Here is a 25,162-nt window from a genome sequence, read left to right as displayed (position 1 = left end):
AGAGGGAGAGAGAGAAGCAGACTTCCCACCGAGCAGGGAGCCCGAAGCGGGGCTCGATCCCAGGACCCTGGGATCATGACCTGAGCCGAAGGCGGACGCCCAAAGACTGACCCACCCAGGCGCCCCTACATGTATTATTTTATTTACACCTCACAAGAACTCTTGAAATAGGTACAGTATTATACCCACTTTATAAATAAGGGAACAGATAACTTAAGAGTTTAAGCACCTTGCCCAAGTTCATACAGGTGTTTGACTCCTCAACGCCAGGACCCCTACTATAGCACATAAAGTAAATGAAGAATATAACAGTTTGACTAGAGAGGAAGAGGGATTGTGTTCTGTAAACTTAAAAATAGTTGCTATTGATTACCTCTTATGTGCCATGTGCCAGGCCCTTAACTGTGTTGAGGTGATTTATGTATTTAATCTATAATCCATAGTTTGGTACGGTAATCCAGTATCATTCCCATTTTACAAATGAGAAACCAGAAGCTTGGTGTAACTTGAAAGTTGTTACCTCAGTAGTGTGCTGAAAGTCCCAGCGATGAATAGTCAGAGTGAGGATTAAAATTCAGGTTGCTCCTTCCAGTACACAGCACTCTTCTCTTCTCAGAAGGACACACTACTGAGAGGCCTAATGGAATGCAGGCTGAAGAGAAAGGACAGCCACCATGACACTGACATTGTGGGTATAATCTTTAGGCCACAGCTCAACCCTTGTCTTTGGACGTGGAGTTTGTGGGTGGTTCTGAACAGAGTATTGCATATGATAGAGGAAAACTGTGATGCTGGAAGGAGGGAATGCTTTCGAGTATCTGCTATACCTGGTCGTCTTTGTAACCAGCTGTATGATCTCTGAAAAGTGACTTGAAACTACTTTGCCTCAGAATCCCCTCTACAAAATGGGAGATAGCAGCGCCCACCTGAAAGGCTTGTTGAGATCAACATTGCAGAGAACCTATAAAATGTTCGATATACACTATTACAACGGAAAATATTCCTATTCTGGCAAATATTAAACTTGCACACCACATCTATAAAATCTTGTACAGATTCCTATCTTTGTTCCCCCCATTCATCTTCTTTACCCATAAGATGAACTTATTTGTTCATTTGCGGTCTTGAAACGAGTTACCGTAGCAGCTGGAAAAAAAAAAAAAAAAACCACCAGAAGAGTTAAAATGCCGTTCTTACTGCTTTTAATTAAAAACCCTAAAAAGGCATACCCACTTGGACACTTGGATGTTAGTAACAATCAGTAAGGAAAAGATACTGAAGCGGTAAACTTAAGCGATGTCGAAAAGAAGCTATGTTGACCAACATGGATTCTCCCCCTTACGACCAGTTACAGCTGGAGTCAGAGATAATACTTTTATCAGGGCCTTCGGGTATCCTGCAGAAAACTGACAAAAAAATAAATTATTCTCTTTAGCCCATGCATAGGCACTGGAAGTAAATTCTTCACTTATATTTCATTTCCTAGCCTCTTCTCCCAACTACAAAATCCAAAAGGTAGCGTTTTACACTATTCTGACTGCAGCCCAGAGATAAGCTGGGCGTTTAGGGGGTCCAGCTATGACTCGCCAACGCGGAGCAGCCTCGGAAGGGGGCGACACTGCCCGCGTGCAGTCGCAGAGGGCCGAGGCGAGAGGCGCCCGGGCGGCCACGGTGCTGGCGGGGCTTCCCAGGGTTCCGGCCGGTTGCAGCCCGCACGCACCTGCGCTCAGACGAGCCGAGTGCGCGCCCGGGGCTGCAGCTGGCGCTGGCGCCGCTTGCGCTGGCCGTTGAGGAGCTTCTGCGCGATCTTGCGCTCGTGGCCGCCGGGCACTGGCCAGTTGGTGCGCAGTTCCCGCTCGCGCCGCGTCCGACCCTTGCTGCGCCCGGCCCCGCAGGCCGGGAAGTCGCGCAGGTAGTAGTAATCCAGGCTCTCGTAGAGCTCCTCCTCGGAGCTCACGGGCGGCCACCCCTCGAGCGGCTGCGGGTGGAGCTGAGCCCGGGCGCGCAGAAGGACCGCGTCCATCGCGCCGTTTCCCCGGGGCCGCGCGCCCGCGCGCTTGCTTCTGGAGGGACCTGCCCCGGGTTTCGATTGGCTCTGCCCGCGGGGGCGGGGCTGACGGTTGACGTCACAGAGCCCGGAAGGAGGCGCACGCCGGGCCCCGGCCCTGCGGTCCCAGGAAGCGTGACCCTTTCCTCTGGCACTTCCTTGTGCGCTGGTGGCGGGAGAGGGGCGTTTGGCAAGATCCGACTGAGCAGTTTGTTTCTGTCGGCCCGAACTGGAAAACTACCCAAGTGCCAGCAACGATGAGGGACTGCTTAAAGAACACGGGCCATGCATTCCTCTGGAGGACTTTTATCGGCAGTATTTTGTTAGGCTGTTTGATGACAGGAAAAAGTGCTCAATAATGATGTAAAGTGAAAAATTCGCTTTGAAGACTATCTCTGGTATCCCAGTAACGTATTTTTTAAAACATCTACCTATATAAAAGATTGAAAGGGAAGCCATCAAAACTCTAAAAGTACTTCTGGCTGGAAAGGCCATACATACATTAGCTCTTTTTCCTTCCCGCCGTCCCCGTTTTTGGTAAGCAGTATGAATGAATTATATTAAGCGAGAGATTATAAAGGCCTGCTACAGAGCCTAGAACCGCGCGCAATTTCGCATTATTCGCGGGTGCCCAGGTCCTCCGGTCAGGGGACGCCAAACTTGTTAGCTTGACGCGCCGGCAATTTGGGGTGAGGGCCCGAAGTAGGGAGCGGCGGTGCAGGGGACTTAGCTGTGTCGGGCCCCTGCGGGCTAGCCCGGGGGGGGGGGGGGGGGGCGAGAGCAATCAGGCCGGGTGACCGCGCCCGAAAAGGCCGGTCTCCCCCCCTCGCCGAGGCGGCAGCTGCACCGCAGGGCCGGGAGTCTTTACGCTCCGTGGCACCCCAGGCTCTGCGGCGACTCCCAGGTCTCATTACCTAGTTACTGTCTCTCCAAACGCTGCTCTCAGGGAGTTACTGCGAAGAAGGCCTTTGGGTGAGGTTTAACTAGCCCAGATAATTCTCTTTTCACAAAAATTGCAGCTATCGTCTCGGGGATTTTCTTTTTAATAGATCAAAAATAATTCCCTACTTAAAAAAAAAAAAAAAAAAAAAGGCCTTCCCAGATATTCGATCTTGCTTAGTTTGCTGCTGATTTGAGATTTTTTTTTTCTTCGGCACTGTGAAGCCCTATCCCTGGTGGGGCGTGCCCTACATACCACGCTCTGAGGGCAATTTTGGTGGTTCCTTAAATGAACAAGTCCCGGGAGAGTGTTTTTAATAAAACACCGAGAGGATTTTCTCTTCCACCCACGTCTTACATTTGCTATTGAGAAAAAGAGAAACTAATATTTATCCTTTTACTATTCTCCCACGCATGATCTTTTTAAAAAAAGTCTCTTAAGCGTTTGTTGTTATGAAAATATTCAGATAACTTAAAAGTGCAAAGAATAGAACAATGAACTCCCGTATCCCATCATACAGATTCAACGATTATCAAGATCCTGTCACATTTGCTTTATATATGTCCCTTTCTGTTTTCCTCTGCTGCAGACCTAATGTCATTTCACCCCTATATTTCTCCATATACAGTTCTACAAAACTAGACTTATTGCAGTGTTATTTTCACACCTGACAAAATCAACCAGTGCTGTTATTAGCTAATACCCAGTCCAGAACATTTCTCTGATTGTCTAAAAGACATCAGAATACAATTCAGAATATACATGAAATCTATACATGAGGCTTGCTTGGAAGTCTCTCATATTCTAGGGCAGTCTCCCTGTCCTTTTCATTTTCCCCTGACATTGACTTGTTGCAGAAACTGGGTCAGTTGTCCTGTAAAATGTCCCACTTTGTGGATTTGTCTGCTTCTTCGTGGTGTCATTTAACTTGTTCCTCTCTCTTCCATATTTCCTGTAAATTGAGGTTGGATCTAGAGGCTTGTTTATACTCAGATTCAATTTTGGGGGCAAGAAAACTTCCTAGGAAGTAAAGTGTATTGGCATCACACCAGGATATCCACAATAGTTCATTGTCTCAATTTTAGTGATGCTATTACTGATCAGTGAGCTCAGGTGGTAACAGCCTTTCCTTGAAATTGAAGTTCCATATAAACTTTTATCTAATGATTTCATCTGTAGTTCATTGCTTTATTTGCTATTATGTTCATTTGCTATTATTTCATTATGGGCTATGAAATGTAATTTTCTAATTCAATCATTCCTTCCACATTTATTTGCTAGAATTCCTTCTCTCATGAACCTAGGCCATTTGGTTACCCTGAAATACATTTTGACGAGAAAGGGAAAACAAATGTTTAATTCCCTTTACTCTTTTTAAAGTTTGTTTGTTTGTTTATCTAATCTCTACATCCAATGTGGAGCTTGATTGAACCCATGACCCAGAGATCCAGAGTCACATGGTCTTCCAACTCAGCCAGCCAGGTGCCCCTAATTCCCTTTTAAAGATGGGTTTTCAGGGTTCTAATGGACATGGATCTTTTTAAAACACAATTAATGTGTTCAATCAATTTCATTGATTTTTATTCTTTTTTAATGCTCAAATTGTTCCATCTTTGGCCAGTGGGAGCTCCTTCATGTGATTCCTATGTTCTCTTGGCATTAATCTAGTAGTCTTGGAGAATGCTCTTGCTTTCTGGTAAACCAAGATGTCCATCCAGGCTCATCCTATACATTGTATGCCCCAGACCTGGAATCAGCCATTTCCCCAAGGAGTCCTTGATCTTTTTAGTGTAGAGAATGGATTTAGACACAACAATCTTAAGGCCATGTATTATGTTTTTTGGTCTTTACAAAAGCCCTGTGAAATATTACTGTCCCAATTTTCCAGATGAGGAAACAGTTTAACAACTTCCCCAAGGTTATATAACTAATAAAAAGCAGAGCCAGGCTAAGAGTGAGATCTTCTGATCCCTAGGTAATTGTCTCTTCCATTTTACTATGCCTCTTCATATAAACTCCTTACTTGTCAGTTCACAGATTGCTAAATATTCCTGCCCACTTTGTTTCTGAGATGATATTTAAAAGCAGGTGCCACCATCTGTCTTGCTCTCTTGCCCTAGAACTCCGAATTGGTTCTGATGATACCATTGCAGTAAGATTTTAAAGTGGACTTTGTACCTTATTTAGTGGTTTGACTCCAGATCCAGGGGATAAACAACTAACAGTCATGCTCCAGGAGCAACTTTAATTCCTCATGTTAGCACACACAGTTTATAAAGCTCTCTCTCATCACTTTCTAAAGAATTATGGCAACTACCTCATAAAATAGTGGAAAGAAAAATGGAGATGCAGCCCGGTCATTCGCAAACTCAGAGCTGACTACGGCTTATATTCAACACTTCTTTCTCTTCCCCATTTATTCATGCATTTGCATTACTCATGGATTTGTCTAGCTCCCCTATAAGATTAGAAACACCTTTGCCCCCATCCCCATCTCCAGCTCACAGTAGGTATAAAATATATGCCTATTAAATAAATACATATATATATATGTATAAACAACCAAAACCATTAAAAACTATTAATGAAAATGAGTGAAATTTAAATAATTTAAACCTCATTCTTTCATTCAAAATATATTTACTAAACATGTATCATGTGCTAGATACTGTTTTAGACTCTTAGGATAAAGTTCCCTGCTCTCATGCATTTTATTCTAGAAGAGGCAGACCATAAAAAAATATGTAATATATGATCTCTCAGTGATAAATGCAATTAAGAAATATGCAGCATGAAGATGTCATGAATGTGATATTTTAGACACAGAAGTTCTTTTTGAGGCGGTGGTATTGGAGCAAAGGGCAAAATGAAGACACCAAAAGTGACATGAGCAAAATAGTAGCCTAGGAAGCCCCAAGCTCTTGTTCCCACACAAGACATTAAAACAAACAAACAAATAAACAAAAACCAAAAAACCCAGAAACTGGCTAAAATAATCCTGTAGGAGTTCTGGTAAACAGTTATAATAAACACCCAATCAAGAAAAAAATCACATTCAAAACAGTAGGAAATTTTATACTGTTTTTACTTGTCCTTGCCCCACACCTTTCATGGCATAGCAATGGTCTTGATCTGAAAGAGGCAGCAGCCCAGTCCCCAATTCCCTCCTTCAAACCAGAGAGAGCAGAGCAGAACTTACTTGTTTTTTTTTTTAAAGATTTTATTTATTTATTTGATGGAGAGACAGAGACAGTGAGAGAGGGAACACAAGCAGGGGGAGTGGGAGAGGGAGAAGCAGGCTTCCCACTGAGCAGGCTTGATCCCAGAACCCTGGATCATGACCTGAGCTGAAGGCAGATGCTTAATGACTGAACCACCCAGGCGGCCCGAGCAGATCTTACTTGTAACAGTCTAACCTGCCTGGTGACTGAGGACTTGTATCTGCTTTGTCTAACCCAAAGCTCAGGTGGAAAAGTGGTGGGCACTGCTCAAGAAAGCTGCAGAGGGACTACAGACCTACAGATGCCTGAGGGAAGAGATTATAGGTGGAGATATATAGTAGACCATCTAGAGCCCCGAGAAACTGGATGAGATTCTGGAAAATTAAGACGTTCAAAAGTAGCCATGTATACAGGGGAATTAGTAAAGCCACACAAGCTGAGGGAAGACACCTACTTGGAAGGGACCTCAAGCTGATCTCAAGGTCTAGAGAAGAGCCAGATAACTAGAGAAGAAATGCTTGAGTGCAATGCCAGTCTGCAAAGACTAGGAGAGATGGGTTCTTTCTAATGCCCAATTTTCAATACCAACAGAATTAAAAGACATACAAAGAAACAGGAAAACATGACCCATTTATTTTTTTTTTAATTTTTTTTATTGTTATGTTAATCACCATATATTACATCATTAGTTTTTGAAAACATGACCCATTTAAAGGAAGAAAATAAATTGGCAGAAACCATCCCTGAAAAAGCACAGCATCAGACTTACTAGATAGACTTAAAAAAAAAACTATCTTTAAATACCCCAAAAGAGCTAAATAAAAACACAAAAAACTAAAGGAAATCATGAATATTATATGTGAACAAAATGAGAATATTAAAAAGGGGTAGGAATTATAAAAAGGAACTAAAAAAAATCTTGAGCTAAAAAATACAAGAACAATTTAAAAATAAATTAGATGGGCTCAACAGCAGATGTTGAGCAAGCAAAGAATTAGTGAACTTGAAGATAGGACATATGGAATTATCCAATCTGAGGAGAGAAATGAAGAATTGTGAACAGAGCTAAAGGAACATGTGGGGTATCATCAAATGGATCAATATATGCATTATGGGAGTTCAGAAGGAGACATGAGGAAGAAAGAGGCAGAGATTATTTCGAGAAATAGTGACCAAGCACTTCACAAATTTGAGGAAATATATGCGTCTACAAGTCCAAGAAGCTCAATGACTCCAAATAGGATTAAACCCAAAGAGACTACACCAAAACACATTATAATCACACTATCAAAAGAAAAGACAAAGCAGTGAGAGAAAAGTGATTCATCATGTGCAAGAGATCCTCAATAAAATTTGCAGCCTGGGCATGTGGCTGGCTCAGTCAGTGGAGCATGAGACTCTTGATCTCGGGGTTGTGGGTTCCAGCCCCACACTGGGTGTAGAGATTACTTTAAAATCTTAAAAAAAAAAAAATTGCAGCCAATTTATCAGCAAGAACTTTGGAGGCCCAAAAGGAGTGGAATTATATATTTAAAATGCTGTAAGAAAAAAAACCCTGCCAACTGAGAACTCTACATCCAGCAAAAATGAGGGAGAAAATAAGACATTCCCAGATGAATAAAAGCTAAGGGAGGTTATTACCATTCAACCTGTCTTCCAATAAATGCTACAGAGAGCCCTATAGGTTACAGTGAAAGGGTTCTAGACAGTAACTTGTAGCCATATAAAAATTTAAAGATCTCTGTGAATGGTAAATACATGGGCAAAGATAAAACCAGTACTGTTATAATTTTGGTTTGTAACTCCACTTTTTATATTCTACAGGATTTAAGAGACAAGTGCATGGGGATAATTATAAATCTATGTCAATGGGTATATGATACATAAAGATGTAATTTGTGATACCCATAACAGATAGTGTTAGTTGTATCCAGTGCAGTTTTTGATTGTATGTGATTGAAGTCAAGTTGGTATCAATTTGAAATTGTTATAACTTTGATATGCAATCCCCGTGGTAACCACAAAGAAAATATTTATAGAATACAAAAGGAAAGGAGAAGGGACTCAAAAGTGTCACTACAAAAAAAAATTAAACATAAAGGAAAGCCATAATAAAAGAGATGAGGAACAAAAAAAGCTATAATATGTGTAATTTTCTATAATACATACAAAAACAAATAACAAAATGATAAAAGTAAGTACTTCCCTTTCAGCAATTACTTTAAACATATATGGACAAAACTCCCTAATCAAAAGACAAAGATTGGCAAAATAAATTTTTTAAAGATTTTATTTGAGACAGAGAACGTGAGGGAGGGAGCCCGATCCCAGGACCCCAAGATCATGACCTGAGCCGAAGGCAGATGCTTAACCAACTGAGTCACCCAGTTGTCCCGGCAGAATAGATTTTTTTTTTTAAATAGCCAACTATATCTTATATTTTATTCTATTTTTGAGTTTAAATGCATTTTATTTTTAGACAACCTACATGACATTTTTTTTTCTTGAAAACAATGCCTAAACTCCAAATAAATCAAAGTCAAGTTAATGAAGAGTTTAAGATGACATCAGATGTCTAAGTCCTGGTGTTGTGTGAATGAAGAGCAGCAGCCAGTTATGACAAGTGATACATCCAAAGCAACAGCCAAATTAATTGACATTTTTCCATTTCTAAATCATTCTTAAAGAAAATCATATGTGGAGTCACACCATCCTCACAATAGTCCAGCAGAGCAACCATTCCATCTGGATTCATGTTTTCACCAATAAAACTGGTAGTTTTTGAAATTAGCAAGGATGTGTTTGATTTATTCTGCAGCCCATCATAAAAGTTTTTAGTCTTTTTGGTCTCCATTCTTAAAGTTTGCCTTTGATTGACTTCATGTAATCTTTTATGTACTTCTATCTTTAAAATATTTTTTTTTTATTTAAGAGAGAGAGCAAGACCAGGGAGGAGGGGCAGAGGGAGAGGGAGAAGCAGGCTCCCTGCAGATGCCCCCTAAGATATTAATTTTAGATCTAAGGACACAAATAGGTTGAAAATGAAAGGATGGAAAAAGAAACCAGAAGAAGGGCACCTGGGTGGCTCAGTCAGTAAGTGTCTGCCTTCAGCTCAGGTCATGATCCCAGGACCCTGGGATCGAGCCCCATGTCAGGCTCTCTGCCCAGAGGGGAGTCTGCTTCTCCCTCTCCCTCTGCCTCTCTCCCCAGCTTGTGCTCTCTCTCTCTCTTAAATAAATAAATAAAATCTTTTTAAAAATGGTAACCAGAAGAGAGCTGGGGTAGCTATACTAATATCAGACAAAAAAGACTTTAAGTCAATAATTGTTACAAGTGACAAAGAAGGACATTTATATTGATAAAAGGATAAATTTACAAGAAGATAGAATAATTGTAAACATACATGTATAAAATACCAGAGATCCAAAGTATATGAAGCAAACAATGAGTTGAAGGAGAAATAAACAGCTTTACCATAATAGCTGGACATATCAATACCCACTTGCAATAATGGATAGAACAACAAGAAAAAAGATCAATAAGAAAATAGAAGAATTGGGGTGCCTCAGCTGATTAAGGATCTAACTCTTGATTTCAGCTCAGGTCTTGATCTCAGGGTTGTGAGTTCAAGCCCTGCATTGGACTCCACACTGGGCATGGAGTCTACTCAAAAAAAAAAAAAAGAGAGAGAGAGAGAGTGAGACTTGAACAACAATGTAAACCAATTAAACCTAACAGACATCTATAGAACAGTTGAACCAACAACAGCAGAATACACATTTTTCTCAAATGCCCATGGAACATTCTCCAGGATAGACCATATGTTAGGCCACAAAACAAGTCTTAATTGAAATCACACATAATTTCTTTTCTGATTATAGTGGAATGATGCTAGAAAATAATAACAGAAGGAAGACTGGAAAATCCACAAATATGTTGAAATTAACTATACACTCTTAAACAACTGATGGATCAAAGAAAGAAATCACAAGGGAAATTAGAAAACACCTTGAGAAAAATGAAAACAGAATAACAATATACCAAAACTTAAGGGATGCAGAAAAAGTAGTGCTAGGGAGGAAATTTATGGCTGTAAACATATACATGAAATAAGAAAGCACTCAAATCAACAACCTAACTTTACATTGTAAAGAACCAGAAAAAGGAGAGCAAATTATACACCAAGCTAGCAGAAGGAAATGTTAGAGATTGGAGTGGATATAAATAAAAAAGAGAATAGAAAAACAATAGAGAAAATAAGCCAAACCAAAAGTTGGTTCTTGGGAAAAGATCAACAAAGTTAACAAACATTTAGCTAGATTGACTAAGAAAAAAAAGAGAGGACTCAAACCACTAAAATCAGAAATGAGAGTGGAGACATTTTACCAATCTAAAAGAAATTAAAAAAAAAAAAACTATGAGAGTACTATGAACAATTTTACACCAGCAAATTGGATAACCTAGATGAAATGGATAAATCCCTAGAAACACAGACCTATTAAGACTGAATCATGAAGAAATAGAAAAGCTGAATAAATTAATGACTAGTAAGAAGATCCAATCAGTAATCAAACACCTTCCAACAAAGAAAAGTCCTTGACCAGATGGATTCACTGGTGAATTCTACTAACCTTAAGAAGAATCAACACCAGTCCTTCTCAAACTCTTTCCAAAAAACTAAAGAGGAAGGGACATTCCTACTTCATTCTATTAGGTCAGCATTACCCTCCTAAATGGCCAGATAGATACTATAAGAAAACTATAAACCAATATCTTTTATGGACATTGGTGCAAAAATCCTCAACAAAATTTGCTAGTAAAGAAAATTTAGCAGCATATTAACAGGACTCTAGACCAAGACCATGTGGGATTTGTTCCTGGAATGCAAGGATGTTTCAGTGTAAGAAAATCAACAAACTTCCAGTTATAAAATAAATAAGTCATGGAGATGTAATGTCTATCATGGTGACTATGGTTAATAATACTGTGTTGCATATTTGGAAGTTGCTAAGAGAGTAGATCTTAAAAGTTCTCATCACAAGAAAAAATTTTTTTGTAATTATGTATGATGACGGAAGTTAACTAAATTTATTGTGGTGATCATTTCACAGTGTAAACAAATATCAAATTGTTGTGTTTTACACCTAAAACTAATATAATGTCATATGTCAGTTATACTTTAATAAAAAATCAGAAAAATAATGTAATACACCATATTAACAGAATAGAAAAAAATAAACCATATGACCATTTCAGTTGATGCGGAAAAAACATCTGTGAAGATTCATCACCGTTTTATGATAAAAGACTTGGCAAGCTAGGAATAGAAAGAAACTTCCTCAATGTAAAAAATGCCGTATGTGAAAAACCCACAACTAACATCACACTCAATGGTAAAAGACTGAAAACTCCCCCTCCCCCCCTAAGATCGTGAACAGGACAAGTTTGCCTGCTTTCACCACTTCTATTCAGTACAGTATTGGAAGTTCTACCCAGAACAATGAGGCAAGAAAAAGAAATAAAAGGCATATATATTGGAAAGGAAGCAGTAAAATTATTCTTTTTTTTAATTTTTTTAATTTTTTTAAGATTTTATTTATTTATTTGAGAGAGAGAGAGAATGAGAGATAGAAAGCACGAGAGGGAAGAGGGTCAGAGGGAGAGGCAGACTCCCCACTGAGTGGGAAGCCCGATGCGGGACTCAATCCCGGGACTCCAGGATCATGACCTGAGCCGAAGGCAGTCGCTTAACCAACTGAGCCACCCAGGCGCCCAGTAAAATTATTCTTGTTTGCAGATAACATGATCTTATATGTAGAAAAGTCTAAGGAGTCCACACATACACACACAAAAAAACTGTTATAACTAATAAATTTGGCAGAATTACAGAAAGAAAAATCAACATTGAAAAATCAGTCACATTTTTCATCAACAGTGAACAACCTGAAAAGAAAATTAAGAAAATTCCATTTATAATAGCATCAAAAAGAATAAAATACTTGGGGACAGATTTGATCAAGGAGGCAGAAGATTTGAACACTGAAAACTACAAAACATAGCTGAAAATTTAAAGTAGATGTAAATAGGTGTGCCTGGGGGGCTCAGTCAGTAGAACATGTGACTCCTGATCTTGGGGTTGTAGGTTTGAGCCCCACATTGGGTGTAGAGATTACTAAAAATAAAGTCTTAAAAAAAATTTTTTTAAATTAAAGAAGATGTAAAAAAATAGAAAAACAAATTCATGAATTAGAAGACTTCATATTGTTAAGATTTCCATACTACCCAAAGTGATCTGCGGATTCCATGCCATCCCTATCACAACACAATGACTTTTTTTTTTTTTTTCAGAAATAGAAAAAGCCGATCCTGAGGATCCTGAACAGTCAAAACAATCTTGGGGAAAAAAAAATTTGGAGGACTCATACTCCCTGATTTCAAAACAAACTACGATGCTAAAGTAATCAAAACAGTACGGTACTGGAATAAAGGCAGGCATACAGACCAATGGAATAGAAGAGAGAGCCCAGAAATAAGCATATATGGTCAAGTGGTTTTTAGCAGATGGTGCTGGGTAAACAGGATATTCACATGCAAAAGAATGAAGTTGGACCCTTACCTTATATCATATACAAAAATTAACTTAAAGTAAATCAAAGGCCTAAACATGAGACCAGACTTTATAAAACTCTTAGAAGCAAACATAGGGGGAAAGTTCATGACATTGGATTTGGCAATGATTTCTTGGATATGACCCTAAAACACAGGCAACAAAAGAAAAAATAGGTAAGTTGAACTTCATTAAAATTGAAAACTTTTGTGCATCAAAGGGCACTATCAAGAGAGTGAAAAAACAACCTACATAATGGGAGAAAATATTTGCAAACCATGTATCTGAGAAGGGATTCAGATCCAGAATGTATAAAACTCATCATCAACAACAACAAAAACAACCCAGTTTAAAAATGGGCAAAGAACTTGAATATACACTTCTTCATTCTGAACCTTCCTTGACATGTTGATTTCTAGCCTCTGTGGCACTCCAGCAGCTATGATCAATAGGAAGGGGTCTTGCTGTTTACAGATTTATTGCTTCTTGGTTCCACATTCACTCTTCATTGCTTGCTGTGCAAAAATGGAGCTGGACCCTATAAAAGTAATTTTTCCTTTGTCAGGTGGTACAATGTTAGGCTTTGCCAGCTGTGAGCTCTGGAGAGCAATTGCATGAGGAAGGGGTTTTCCTTCTTATTCTGGTGTATTCCAGCAGGCTCCTGCAGTATGCCTGGATTCCTCAGTGCCCAGCTCTTGCAGTGCAGATGACTTTTCCAGCACCATGGCTCTGCAGCTCATGTAGCTCCTCCAGAACTTGGCTCCTGCAGTAACAGTGGTTAGCAGCACCCAGGAGCCATGTAGTGTCTCCCGGAAACACCCTTTGTTTGGCTTTGTAGCTGGGTGCCTCCAGTGAGACACCTTTCTGTGAAATGACTTTCTTTGGCAGCTCAGAAGGTAGGTTTCCAGCAAATTCTGGAGGGCAAATTTCCAGCAACTACTATTGCACAGCACCAAGCAACTTCTGTGCCATCCAATTACCCACAGCCATGTCCTCTCCAGCAAGGTCGGTTCTCAGCCTGGGTGCTCTACCTCAGTGTCAGAGGTGGTCTGTGAACTTTATATCTGCTGATCCTATGTTCTTTAGAGTTCTCGTTACCTTTTTTTTTTTTTTTTAAGATTTTTATTTATTATTTTGACACAGAGAGAGACAGTGAGAGAAGGAACACAAGCAGGGGGAGTGAGAGAGGGAGAAGCAGCCTTCCTGCGAGCAGGGAGCCCAATGCAGGGCTCAATCCCAGGACCCTGAGATCATGACCTGAGCTGAAGGCAGATACTCAACGACTGAGCCACCCAAGCGCCCCTACTTTTTTTTTTAAGTTTTATTTATTTGTTCATGAGAGACAGAGAGAGAGAGGCAGAGGCAGAGGGAGAAGCAGGCTCCCCACGGAACAGGGAGCCCAATGTGGGACTTGATCCCAGGACCGGGATCTGAGCCGAAGGCAGACGCTTAACCGACTGAGCCACCCAGGCGCCCCATAGAGTTCTCTTTACTTTTCACCAGCCAACCCCTCATCACGCAAATCCCTTGTTACAGTTAATAATTCTACACATTAAAATTTAGCTGTTAAAATTACCGTGTGGCTTCCATCTCCTAATTTGACCCTGACTGATACAGGATCCCTGCCCAACACAACAAGGAAGAAGGACATACAACTTCTCACCATCATACAACATGCTGTGCTAAACCAGAGTGCTGGGGGCAGCCCGTAAGAAGGTGCCTAGACGGTCGATGATGACTAATGAGAGAATTAAGTTGAAAGGAGTAGATCAGGGCACTCCAAGTTCAACAGTAACACCTCTTGTCTTTCTCCTCATGCTCTCATAATCAATCTCTGAGTTATATCAACTCTGTCTCCCAAGTCTGGTCCATGATTTCCACCCCACTGTTGCTCCTCAGGCCAGGCCACCATCATCTCTGGCTGGTTTATTATGAGAACCCTGTAATTATCCTCCTTTACTTCCAGGCTTGCTCACTTCAGCCTGTTCTTCACACTGACACCAGAGGGATTCTTCTAAAATGCAAATTTGGGTCAAAATGGTCTTTGACCAAAAACTGCTGGTGGCTGCCCATTGCCTTTTGGACAAAATCTGAACTCCTTTTTTGGTCACAAAGCTTAGGAACATCTGGTCTTTCATGTATCATATGACCTCACTGATATGAGGAATTCTTAATCTCAGGAACAAACTGAGGGTTGCTGGAGTGGTCGGGGGTGGGAGGGATGGGGTGGTTGGGTGATGGACATTGGGGAGGGTATGTGCTACGGTGAGCGCTGTGAATTGTGTAAGACTGTTGAATCACAGATCTGTACTTCTGAAACAAATAACGCAACATATTTTAAGAAAAAAGAAAAAGAAGAAGATAGCAGGAGAGGAAGAATGAAGGAGAGTAAGTCAGAGGGGGAGACGAACCAGGAGAGATGATGGACTCTGAAAAACAAACTGAGGTTTCTGGAGGGGAGGAGGGTGGGGGGATGGGTTAGCCTGGTGATGGGTATTGAGGAGGGCACGTTCTGCATGGAGCACTGGGTGTTATGAACAAACAATGAATCATGGAACAGTACACCAAAACAAATTATGTAATATATGGTGATTAACATAACAATAAAAAAATTTAAAAAAAAAAGGAACATCTGGTCTTTGCTCACCTTCCCAGTTTTATCTTGTGCCATCTTCATTTTTTTTTTAATTTTCTTTTTTCTTTTTTTTTTTTTTAAGATTTTATTTATTTGACAGAGAGAGGAAGACGGCTAGAGAGGGAACACAAGCAGGGGGAGTGGGAGAGGGAGAAGCAGGCTTCCCGCAGAGCAGGGAACCCGACATGGGGCTCGATCCCAGGACCCTGGGATCAGGACCTGAGCCGAAGGCAGACGCTTAACGACTGAGCCACTCAGGCGCCCCTTGTGCCATCTTCAAACATCCATGCTCTCCAGCCACATGGAATGTCAGTTTCCTTAGGGACCTATACAAGTACTGCTCCCCTTCCAGGAAACCCTCTCCCTACCCCTACCCTTGCCCTTACACTCACACCTTTGCTTTCTTAGCTCATCCTTAGCCTCAGTGAGGATATCTACTCTTCTGGGAAGCCTTCCAAACCTGCTCTCTGTGACCTTTTGTTTGTTTTAGTCACGCCCTATACTTCTCTCATCCCTTATCACAGGCTGGCAATGGTCTAACATATATATCTCCTCACTACACTGTAAACTCCATGAAGTCTGAAACTTTTGTTCACCATCATTTCCTGAGCACCTGTCATAGTGCCTGATACATACTAGGTGTTTGATAAATGTTGGGGAACAAAAAGAAGGCACAAGCAAAAGTGACAGGGAGACTATGCATGAAAGTATGTCACATAAGCAGAGTGTAGGGACATGGGTAGGAGTGGCTGGACTTGAAGGGCAGGCCGTTGGAGGCCAGGTTGGGAAGGGCCCTTTTCTTCGTGTGAAGCAGTTCATACCATACAGCCATCCCACATTGTCTGTTGGTCACTGCACTGCACTTCCTTTTCATGCATTTGATTTGACCAGGAGAGTTTTAAAAACTTTCAGATGTGAATGCTTTTCAGTTTGCCACAATTCCCACCAGTCCTCATATATACAGGTGCCCTTTCCTCATTTAAACTGGCTGTCTGCCCCACTGAGATCTGTGTTTGCTATCCCTGCAGAAGGGTGGGAGGTAGTCTGAGGAGGGGAAGCATATAAAGGGGAAATTTAAGATACAAGTTCTAGAAAGATAGATGGATCCACCCTCAGTAGGGAGTGTATTTTTTTTTTTAAAGATTTATTTATTTATTTGACAGAGAGAGACACAGTGAGAGAGGGAACACAAGCAGGGGGAGTGGCAGAGGGAGAAGCAGGCTTCCCGCTGCGCAGGGAGCCTGATGCGGGGCTCGATTCCAGGACCCTGGGATCATGACCTGAGCCGAAGGCAGCCGCTTAATGACTGAGCCACCCAGGTGCCCATTAGGGAGTGTATTTTTGAGAGTTTCTTGGGAGAAGTGAATTTATTTTATCAGAAGGGCCCTGGGAGCAAAGATAGACCCAGAAAATCAGAAGAATTGCCCACATTTTGAACATCATATATCTTTAGACTGCTAAGGTGGCCAGTGCTAAGCTGGGTCCACTCTTTCCTGTTTACTTTCTGAAATGAAAACTGCCCTGATGGAATCTGAAGTCAGAGCTGCCGTAGATCAACATTGACTCAGCAGCCTGCCATGTTGCACGGCCTTATGCCAGAAGCTGTGCAGGATACAAAACATAAGGGAGAGCTGGAATATAGCATCTCCTGGGGGACATGACAGCCAGAGACACACACAGTAACCCAGAGAGACAGTGGCCTGGTGCTTTGGCAGCGCTTTACCTCAGTGAGGTCTCCACAGTACAGAATGTGCCCCGCAATATTATAGGTCCAGGAACTCGAGTTTTTCATGTTCCCAACATAGGTAGGGAATTAGGGAAAGGTTCTTTCTAAAAGAAACTTCTTGGTTTTTAAGCCAGCTGGTCCATTTCTTAATTTATAAAGGGGGCATTACCCCTGTAGTAGCCTCAAAACTCAGGCCCGCTCTCCAAGGACTCCTGTCCCAATGTAAAGGTTCTTGGAAAACTAAGCTGCTGATCAGAAAGAAGCCATGAACAAGCTCAATGATCAATCTTTATTCAAAAAAAAACAAAAACAAAAACAAAATAAAAAACAAACACACCTCTTTAATGACCAGAAGACCCTCTCCATCAACCAAGGCTGGACAGACTGGGGTGAGTTTTTAAGAATTTAATTCTCCTTTTACAAAACTTCACCTAAGCTCAAGAATCCCTCAAGTACCATCCTGTGCTTTCATGGCCATTCCTCCATTTGTGGTTCTTGCCAAGTGAAAGCAAATGATACCCTATCAAACTGGATGAACCAAAGTTTCCCAGTAGCCGGAATAAAGAAAGATGATGGACAAATGTGTCCCATTTGGCACCCACAGCTGAGGCATGCAGACCTCAACACCTGTGCCCCAGATGCCACCTTTCCCTGCAAGAAGTTCTGGAGTGAGGCTTTTGCTTTGTAAATACCACTGGCAACAGTTTATAGTGGCAAATGAAGTAGTAAATACTTCATGAACAAACTCTGTTCCCAATTCCAGCATAAATTGGATTAGATAATCATTTTCATGAAGATTTCCGTATGTCACAATCCTAATCGTATCTTGAAGCGAACGGAACAATTCCATGAAGATAAAGAGTTGATCCTTTCAAGAATTGCCTGTGCGGGCGCCGGGGTAGCTTAGTCATTAAGCGTCTGCCTTTGGGCTCAGGTCATGATCTCAGGGTCCTGGGATCGAGCCCCGCATTGGGCTCCCTGCTCGCAGGAAGGCTGCTTCTCCCTCTCCCACTCCGCCTGCTTGTGTTCCCTCTCTCGCTGTCTCTCTCTCTCTGTCAAATAAATAAATAAAATCTTAAAAAAAAAAAAGAATTGCCTGTGCACAGTGTTGGTAAAGCATGAGTCCTGATAATATTGAACAAACAAAGCCTCCCTTGAATTTAACTTCATTTTTTAAAGGTTTTTATTTGTAAGTAATCTCTACATTCAGTGTGGGGCTCCAAACCACAACCGTGAGATCAAGAGCTGCATGCTCCACCGACTGAGCCAGCCAGGCACCCCTACTAATTTCATTTTGTAATACTTGCTTATTTTGTAGTAATTTTGGGGGTAGTTGTGATTTTAAAAATTAACAGAGTTTATATTTAGAGCTGTTTTAGGCTTATGGAAAACTGATTGGGAAGTACAGAAAGTTTCCACATGCAAACCACTGTTTCCCCTGCATTTGCATCTTGTATTAGTGTCATGCATTTATTACAACTGATGAGCCAATATCAATACATTATTATTAAATAAAGTCCAATAGTTTACATTAGGGGTCACTCTTTGTGTAGTATAGTCTATGTGTTTTCACAAATGTATGATGACATGTGTCCATCATTACTGTATTGCAGAGAACAGTTTCATTGCCCTAAAAATCCCCCTACTCCACATATTTGTCCTTCCCTCCTGCTAACCTCTGGCAAAACTATATTACTCCTAGGGGTGCCTGTGTGGCTCAGTTGGTTGGGCGACTGCCTGCAGCTCAGGTCTTGATTCTGGGGTCCCGGGATAGAGTCCCGCATCGGGCTCAGCAGGGAGTCTGCTTCTCCCTCTGGCCCTTCCCCCTCTCATGTTCTCTCTCTCTCAAATAAATAAATAAAATCTTAAAAAATATAAAACTCCTAGAAGATAATATAGGTGAAAAACCTAGGTAACCATGGGCTTAGCATTGGCTTTTTAGATACAACACGAAAAACATGGTCCATGAAAGAAAAAAATTGATGTTGGACTTCATTAAAATTGAAAACTCCTGCTCTGTGAAAGACACTGTTGAGAGAATGAAAAAGCACACCACAGACTGGGAGAAAATCTTTGCAAAACTTGATGTTTGATAAAAGACTGGTATCCAAAATATACAAAGAACTTTTAAAACTCAACAATGAGGAAATTAACAGTCTGCTTAAAAGTGGGCAAAAGATCTGAACAGACACCTCACCAAAGAAGATATACAGATGATAAATATGCATACGAAAATATGTTCTAGGAGTGCCTGGCTGTCTCAGTTGGTAGAGCATGAGACTCTTGATCTCAGGGTCATGAGTTTAAGACCCACGTTGGGTGTGGAGTTAAATTAAAAAAAATGAAAATTTGCTCAACATCATATATCATCAGGGAATTGCAAATTAAAACAACAATGACACATGACTGCATGCCTATTAGAATGACTAAGTTTCAAAACACTGACAACACCAAGTGTTGGTGTGGGTTTGGAGCACCAGGAACTCTCATTCATTGCTGGTGGGAATATAAAATGGTATAGTCATTCTGGAAGACAGAATGGCAGTTTTTTTAATAAAACTAATTGTGGTTTTTTTAAGTTGGAAATCAAACCTATAACTTGTTTGAAGTCAATAGTGCCATAAGCAGATTTTCTCTAAGAGCTAAACAAAACTTAAAAAACAAGTAACAGTGGGGGCCCCTGGGTGGCTCAGTCAGTTAAGCATCAGACTCTTGGTTTTAGTAATGCTGTCAGAGTGGTGGGCTGGAGCCCTGAGATGGGCTCTCTGTTCAGCTCAGAGTCTACTTGAGAGTCCCTCTCCCTCTCCTTCTGCCCCTCCCTCCCATGCATGCTCTCTCTCCCTCTCTAAAATTAACAAATAGGGGCGCCTGGGTGGCTCAGTCATTAAGCGTTTGCCTTCAGCTCGGGTCATGATCCCGGGGTCCTGGGATTGAGCCCCGCATCGGGCTCCCTGCTCCGCGGGAAGCCTGCTTCTCCCTCTCCCACTCCCCCTGCTTGTGTTCCCTCTCTCGCTGCGTCTCTCTCTCTCAAATAAATAAATAAATAAAATCTTTAAAAATAAAATAAAATTAACAAATAAATAACATTTAAAATAAAAATAAAAGCAAGTAACAATGGGAGACAAAGTTTCTGGCATTGGACCAGTAGTACCAAATAATGCTGTATGAGTGCCTGAATAATAAGCCCATTTTGTAAGAGACAAATTTAAGTACATATTGTAGATTCCCCATAGTTCAGGCAGAATTCAAACTCTACATTTTTTTTAAATTTTATTATGTTATGTTAGTCACCATAGAATACATCATTAGTTTTTGATGTGGTGATCCACGATCCATTGTTTTCGTATAACACCCAGTGCTCCATGCAGTAAGTGCCCTCCTTAATAACCCATCACCGGCTAACCCATCCCCCCTCCCTCCCCTCTAAAACCCTGTTTGTTTCTCAGAATCCATAGTCTCTCATGGTTCATCTCTCCCTCCGATTCCCACCCTTCATTTTTCCCTTCCTTCTCCTAATGTCCTTCATGCGATTCCTTATGTTCCACAAATAAGTGAAACCATATGATAATTGACTTTCTCTGCTTGACTTATTTCACTTAGCATAATCTCCTCCAGTCCCATCCATGTTGATCTAAAGTTGGGTATCCTTTCTGATGGCTGAGTAATATTCCATTGTATATATGGACCACATCTTCTTTATCCATCTGTTGAAGGGCATCTTGGCTCTTTCCATAGTTTGGCTATAGTGGACAAACTCTACATTTTAACAGCTAACTGTTCCTAAATAAACTATTTTTAAAAAGGTATAACCCAAGTGTTTTTTGTTCTTTTTTTAATTTGACCAACTCCATCTAAGTTTAGATGTGTCTAAGGGCTTAGGTCAGTGGTTTTCAAACTGTGAGCAAAAGGGATCCACAAGGTGAAAACTATTTTGATAACAATGTTAAAGATGTTATCTGCCTCTCACTCTTGTTTTCTCATTAGTGTAGAGTGGAATTTTCCAGAAGCTACATGAAGTGTGGTAGCACAACAGATTGAATGCTGATATGAAAATCCAGCTGTCTTTTATTAAGCCAGACATAAAAATGCAAAAATGAAAAATGAGTCCACTTTTCCCCCTATTTTTTTTTGTTTTAGAAAATATAGTATTTTAAAAATATATTATTTGGCTAAAATTAACAACACAAGAAACAATAGGAGTTGGCAAGGATGTAGAGAAAAGGGAACCCTCCTACACTGTTGGTGGGAATGCAAACTGGTGCAGCCACTCCGGATAACAGTATGGAGGTTCCTTAAAAAGTTGAAAATAGAGCTACCCTATGACCCAGCAATTGCAGTACTGGGTATTTACCCCAAAGATACAAATGTAGTGATCCGAAGGGGTATGTGCACCCCAATGTTTATAGCAGCAATGTCCACAATAGCCAAACTATGGGAAGAGCCCAGATGTCCACTGATAGATGAAAGGATAAAGAAGATGTGGTATATATATACAATGGAATATTATGCAGCCATCAAAAAACTGAAATCTTGCCATTTGGAATGACTTGGATGGAACTAGAGGGTATTATGCTAAGTGAAATAAGTCAGTCAAAGAAAGATAAACATCATATGGTTTCACTCATATGTGGAATTTAAGAAAAAATAAAACAAGACGAAACCAGAGAGGGAGACAAAACATAAGGGACTTTTAATCAAAGGAAACAAACTGAGGGTTGCTGGAGTGAAGGGGGAGAGGGATAGGTTAACTGGGTGATGAGCATTAAGGAGGGCACATGATGTAATGAGCACTGGGTGTTATATAAGACTGATGAATCACTGACCTCTACCTCTGAAGCTAATAATACATTATATGTTAATTAATTGAATTTAAATTAAAAATTTCAAATTAAAAATTTAAAAATGAGGAAAAAAAAGAAAGTATGGGGATTCAAGGAATTCAAGGGTAATTTGGATGCTAAGAGACACATAACTCTTTGCTTTGATGTATAATGTCTTTTGGGAATTAAGCTTTGAAGTGTGTGTCTATTAGATAAAATATGATAAATAGCCTGAATGAATCACCACATCAAGAGGGTACTTCATAAATATCAGATAATAAGTGAATATACTTTTTTAGAACATTTATTTAAATTATCATTAAAATCTAAATCCCAACTAATAATCACCTGCTTACCTGCTTATTAATAAGTATGGTAGCTGCATTTTATCATAAATTGTGATTACACTCTACTGTATAGGTTTTTATGCCTTATTTAGCTAGTTAGTGAGATATTTGTGAGTATAATAAGGTACCTAACCTTAATTTTGAAGGAATTTTACCTAGACTTCAGTTAATTGTGAAAAAAAGTATTTTGTATATACTTTTGATGAAGGCAAGTAGAATTTGCAAGAAAAAACTATTATTATATAATATAAAATTTATCCAAACATTTTAAATAAAGTTAAAAATAGAACTACCCTATGATCCAGCAATTGCACTGCTAGTTATTTGCCCAAAGAATACAAAAATACTAATTTAAAGGGATACATGCACCCCTGTATTTATAGCAGCATTTTTTACAATAGCCGAATTATGGAAAAAGCCCAAATGTCCATCAACTGATGAATGGATAAAGAAGATGTGGTATATACAATGGAATATTACCCAGCCATACAGAAGAATGAAATCTTGCCATTTGTGATGACATGGATGCAGCTAGAGAGTATTACACTAAGCAAAATAAGTCAGTCAGAGAAAGATACCATATGATTTCACTCATATGTGGAATTTAAGAAACAAAACAAATGAACATGGCAAGGAGAGGGAGAGAAGAAAACCAAGAAACATATATTTTCATTTCTTTTCTGGAAAGTATCTAGGAGTGATATTGCTGGGTCATAATGTAGATGATATTTAACTTTATGAGAAACTGCCACATTTTCCAAAGTGTTTTACCATTTTACATTTTCCAACAATGTGTGATTGTTTCAGATTCTCCACTTCCTGGCCAACAATTGTTTCAGTTGCTCTACTTCTTTGTCATTGTTTTTAATGTTAGTCATTCTAGTGGGTAGGAAATGGTATCTCGTGGGTTTAATTTGAATTTCCTTTTCAGAAAACATCACCCATCATATTAAATTAATGCTACTCATTTGAATCTTACTTATTTTGTGCAATTATATTTAATTTTAAAATCTGCTTTGGTTTTATACCTGTATAAGCAGCTATAAGAAGAAGGCATTTTTTTTTAAAGATTTTATTTATTTATTTGAGAGAGAGAATGAGATGGAGAGAGAGAGCATGAGATGGGGGAGGGTCCAAGGGAGAAGCAGACACCCTGCTGAGCAGGGAGCCCGATGCGGGACTCGATCCCGGGACTCCAGGATCATGACCTGAGCCGAAGGCAGTCGCTTAACCAACTGAGCCACCCAGGCGCCCAAGAAGAAGGCATTTGTAAGGAAATATTGCCCCAGTGTTCCATGTCTTGCCTTCTCTGAGTCATTGACAGAACAGAGATGTGTTGAGCCATACCAGATTCTTTTCATTAATCATTTCTCTCTTCTCATCCCCAGGACTTGCCAGAAAAGTTCCCTGGGTTATGTCTGTACTTAGTGCCTGTGATTGTTGGAGCACAGATGGCTGTGGGCAAGAGTATGTGAGTGCAAAGGAACTGTGTGCTGCTTGTGGTCTGATTTTTGGCAACTTGACCTACACTTGGGGTCGGTCTCTACAGTGATTTATGTCATTGTAATGGTTTTACTTCTAACTGACATTTTTATCAAATGTATGAATAAATACATAAATACATAAAGAATGGTAGAAAAACAAGAATAAGGCATTTATATCTAGTTTTCTATTTGTATGCATTAAGTATATAAAAATAATATAGGTCAACATTTGAGGGTCATAATTTTTCCTTTACAAGATATGTTTGAACCACTAACCTAGGCCACACATCTCTACTATTCTAGTCTCTGTCCAATTTTCAATAAGTTAATTCAGCTACAGCTTGCTTTATCTACATTTACAACTTGTTTCTAGTCACCTTATTTGGATTCAGGTGTTTCTCAAGGCTCCATTAAAATTTCAAAAAGTGTACTAAGCTAGGTTTTTTTCAAAGATACCTTTCATTGTGTTAATGTTTACTGGTGTAATTCTTAGAAAATAACTTTATTCTTCACATTATGAGTGTCACAACTGAGTGTGTAACAGACTCAAAATAGCTCTAAACATCTCTTTACTAGGTTCTGAAAATAGTGATAATATTAACTTTGGGAGATATATGTGGCTTTTAAAATTTGGGCTTGAGGCTGGATGAATAATGTGCTGAAACTTTTTTAAAATTTATTTTTAAAATATAGATATATATAACAGTATTATCAAGAGTTTGGAGGGGCGCCTGGGTGGCTCAGTTGGTTAAGCGACTGCCTTCAGCTCAGGTCATGAGCTGAAGTCCTGGGATTGAGTCCCACGTCGGGCTCCTGGCTAGGCAGGGAGCCTGCTTCTCCCTCTGACCCCCTCCCCTCTCATGCTGTTTTTCTCTCTCTCTCCCAAATAAAATAAAATCTTAAAAAAAAGGAGTTTGGAAAACATGAGAAAATAAACAGAATCACCCTACACTAATGAGAAAACAAGAGTGAGAGGCAGATAACATCTTTAACATTGTTATCAAAATAGTTTTCACCTTGTGGATCCCTTTTGCTCACAGTTTGAAAACCACTGACCTAAGCCCTTAGACACATCTAAACTTAGATGGAGTTGGTCAAATTAAAAAAAAAAAAAAACAACACTTGGGTTATACCTTTTTAAAAATAGTTTATTTAGGAACAGTTAGCTGTTAAAATGTAGAGTTTGTCCACTATAGCCAAACTATGGAAAGAGCCAAGATGCCCTTCAACAGATGGATAAAGAAGATGTGGTCCATATATACAATGGAATATTACTCAGCCATCAGAAAGGATAGGGAAGAGGTATAGATTCAGAGAGGAAATGGAATGGGGGTG

The 25,162-nt window shown here is 40.1% G+C and overlaps 1 protein-coding gene across 2 annotated transcripts; it reads right to left on the bottom strand.

The window, feature by feature from the left end:
* Positions 1-1,185: 1,185 nt before the first annotated feature.
* Positions 1,186-2,098, bottom strand: NUPR2 (nuclear protein 2, transcriptional regulator). Of its 2 annotated transcripts, none has more exons than XM_025864621.2 (2): positions 1,721-2,098; positions 1,186-1,396 (listed from the first exon to the last, which is right to left on the bottom strand). In XM_025864621.2, the coding sequence occupies exon 1, from the start codon at positions 2,021-2,023 to the stop codon at positions 1,727-1,729; it is 297 nt and encodes a 98-aa protein (XP_025720406.1). In that variant the 5' UTR covers positions 2,024-2,098; the 3' UTR covers positions 1,186-1,396; positions 1,721-1,726. The 2 variants fall into 2 exon arrangements, with proteins under 2 accessions (XP_025720406.1, XP_025720405.1); XM_025864620.2 differs by having other exon boundaries at positions 1,186-1,406; positions 1,721-2,092.
* Positions 2,099-25,162: the final 23,064 nt, after the last annotated feature.

This window comes from Callorhinus ursinus, unplaced genomic scaffold, assembly GCF_003265705.2.
Source record: "Callorhinus ursinus isolate GAN/ISIS: 27379988/994484 unplaced genomic scaffold, GSC_fseal_2.0 scaffold55, whole genome shotgun sequence".
In the NCBI taxonomy this organism is placed as follows: domain Eukaryota; kingdom Metazoa; phylum Chordata; class Mammalia; order Carnivora; family Otariidae; genus Callorhinus; species Callorhinus ursinus.
This window is presented reverse-complemented; position numbering and strand designations above follow the sequence as displayed.